This window comes from Myotis davidii, unplaced genomic scaffold (assembly GCF_000327345.1).
Source record: "Myotis davidii unplaced genomic scaffold, ASM32734v1 scaffold299, whole genome shotgun sequence".
Taxonomy (NCBI): domain Eukaryota; kingdom Metazoa; phylum Chordata; class Mammalia; order Chiroptera; family Vespertilionidae; genus Myotis; species Myotis davidii.
The window spans coordinates 7374695-7377785 of record NW_006293088.1 but is presented as its reverse complement, the minus strand read 5'-3'; the positions used below and the strand labels follow the sequence as shown (position 1 = coordinate 7377785).

The 3091-nt window shown below is 60.9% G+C and overlaps 1 protein-coding gene across 1 annotated transcript in view; it reads left to right on the top strand.

Annotated features, from left to right (window-relative positions):
* The window catches only part of CA6 (carbonic anhydrase VI), a 17883-nt gene that overhangs the window by 1586 nt on the left and 13206 nt on the right, over positions 1 to 3091 (top strand). The window contains exon 2 of the mRNA XM_015565958.1: positions 2456 to 2635. Within this exon, the coding sequence (XP_015421444.1) occupies positions 2456 to 2635 (180 nt within the window). The remainder of the gene's footprint in view (positions 1 to 2455; positions 2636 to 3091) is intronic.

The following is a 3091-nucleotide window of genomic DNA, read 5'->3' as shown; positions in this document are numbered from 1 at the left end:
GGCTCGCCCTTCCCAGGCCCCGGCTCACCTGCGCTCTTGGGCTTGGACACGTTCCTGCCCCCGGCTGCCCCCGAGCCTGGGCCCTGTCCTTTGCTTTCTTGGCCTGTGAGTGGGAAACAAAGTTGTCACAAAGGGCTGCCCGCTGGCCTGGCCGGGTGGCTCAGGGGGTTGGAGCATCGTCCCGTACACCAAAGGCTGTGGGCTCGATTGCTGGTCAGGGCACTCACCTAGGTTGCGGGTTCGACCCAGTTGGGGTGTGTATGGAAAGCGACCAATAGCTGTTTCTCTCTTAGATCAATGTTCTTTCCTCCCTACCTCCCTCCCTCCCTCCCTCCCTCCCTCGCTCCCTCTCTAAAACCAATAAAAACAAATCCTCTGGTGAGGATTTAAAAAACACACAAGAAACTAAGGGCTGCCTGCCGCAGCCTCCAGGGCCCGGGAGCGCTCTTCTCGGCTGTCTCATGAGACGGGGCTGCCCCAGAACGTCCCGACGGCCGAGGACCCGGGCACCCAGGCCTCTGGGGGCCCCCAGCTGCCCGCCCTCGGTCGCCAGGACCCTGCTGACACTGTAATCTACACTTGACTGAACCCCGACTTTTACCTGTGAAATGGAAGCCCCTGGCACTTAGCCCCGTGGGAGCCAAGAACAGGCAGGCCGTGTCTGTGGGGCTTGGACGCGAAACACCCCTGCCCGTGGCAGTGCCCAGAGCGCCTGCCTCCGCCCCGTCTTTTCTGAGCTGCCCCGAGGCAGGGCCCCGATAGGACGCAGACGCAGGACCAGGAGCAGACACGGTGTGGGGCCCCCTCTGCACAGCCCGCCCCCGACACGGGAGGCACCCATTCGGGCGGACCTATGTCCCGTTAGGCCAAGGGCAGCGGGACTAGGGACACTTCAGGGAGACACAGAGGGTCCAGCTTTGGGGCGGCCGGCCAGCCCTGGCCGCTGGGTGCTGGGCTAAGGAACCCATGAGGCCGTGGCCCCGCTGAGAGGGCAAGGATGAGAGGGAATGCCAACAGCCCAGCCATGGGGCTGTGGCCTGCAGACAGCCACCAAGGGCCCGGAGGACTGGGGCAGCTACTGCCAGGGCCTCCTGGAATACTGAGCCCTGCAAACCCTGCCCCCCACCCCCAGGGCTGGCAGGGGTCTGGGCCAGGGCCTTCCATCTTGAGCTGCGCATCCGCCTCCCGGAGAGAATTGTTTAAACCTGGTCTGGACATCACGTAGAGAAGCGCAGAAAGGACTTGCTGTTGCAAAGCCAAGAAGCTGCTCAAGTTCCCGGTCAAAGTCCTCCTTAACACAAGCTGTGCCCTTTTCACGCAGCTGGGCCCCTGGGGGCGGGGGGCGGGACTTGGACCCGAAGGCACAGGGGGTGAGACCAGGACCCACAGCTGTTCTGAAGTCATCGCTCTCCCCACTGTGGCTGGGAGAGATACATTTCCTTACTTTGATATATATATTTATTGATTTCAGAGAGGAAGGAAGAGAGAGATAGAAGCATCAATCATGAGAGAGAATCATTGATTGTCTGCCTCCTGCACGCCCCACATTGGGGATGGAGCCCACAACCCAGGCGTGTGCCCTGACGGGGAATTGAACTGTGACCTCCTGGTTCATAGGTCGATGCTCAACCACTGAGCCACGCGGGCCGGGCTGCTCTGATATGTTTTAACCAGTTATTTGCTCATCTTTGAATCCGGTGCTTCCCTTCTTGCCCCGAGTCCAGACCTGGTCTTTAGGGACCAGGAACCAGGTGGGAGGTCCTGCCGGCGGGCGTGGGGGCCGTGTCACTCTCAGGGGTGGGGGTTGGGTAGGACACGGTGGCATCCAAGGAAACGGGAAAACCCATGCTCTCCGTTCGCAGAAGGTCCTGGGCTCAGTGATGGCCAAGCCCAAGGAGCCCCTAACGCACTTATCCGCTGCCCGCCCTTCAGAGGGAAACTGAGGCTGTGTAGTCACCACTGTTTTCAAAACACCAAGTTGTGCCCTAACCGGTTTGGCTCAGTGGATAGAGCATCGACCTGCGGACAGAAGGGTCCCAGGTTCGATTCTGGTCAAGGGCATGTACCTGGGTTGTGGGCTCGATCCCCAGTAGGGGTCATGCAGGAGGCAGCTGATCGATGCTTCTCTCTCATTGATGTTCTCCCTTCCTTTCTGTAAAAATCAATTAAAAATATATTAAACACACAAACACACACACACACACACACACACACCAAGTCATATCTATAGGGCTGGGGTCCCTGGAGTGGATTCAGATGTCCCTCCCACCCTCTTCTGAGGCCCTGGGTCTGCTTTCTACAAGGCAGCCTGGCCTTGACCCTGGCATCCTGCTGGCCACTGGGGGCCCCGGCTGGGCAGGCTCTGCTGTGAGTGGCAGGCTCTGACCTTTGCCATAAGTGGGGCGCCCCAGGGAGGGCCCTGACCTGTGCTCCCCTTTGTTCTCTCCCTCTTCAGAGGGGCCGAACGATGAGACACACTGGCCCGAGGAGTACCCCACCTGCGGGGGGGACAGACAGTCGCCCATCGACGTGCAGAGGAAGAAGGTGCGGTACAACCCCTCCCTGAAGGCGCTGAACCTGACCGGCTACGAGGCGCAGGGCGGCGACTTCGTCATGACCAACAACGGCCACACAGGTGAGGGGAGGGCGAGGCTCCTGACCAGGGTGGTCGCAGGGCATCTAGAGCAGCGGTCGCCAACCTTTCGAACGTCTCGGACCCTCCGTGGTGCGGACCACCTGGCGACCGCTGCTCCAGAGCACAGCCTGGAGGGGGACCGGTGTTGGGCCCTGAAGTGAGGAGGCTCTTACGAAGGTGTGCGGCCTCTGTCCTGAGCCTCTGTCCCCACTGGTCCCTCGGTCCCTGCCAGCCTCTCCTGTGCCCACTCAGACCAGCCAGAGGCAAACCCAGCACGGCAGACAGCCTGTGCGGTGGCCATGCTGCCGAAGCCGCAGCCCCGCTGGTTTTGCTCCCTGATCTGTGCCCCTGTCTGATTTTCCTCCTTTTCTCTCTGGAGTCTGATTCGCTCACAGTGCCCACAGGAAGCCCAGGGTTTCTCAGAGGCTTAAGAGAAGCCCTGTGCTCCCTTCCCTC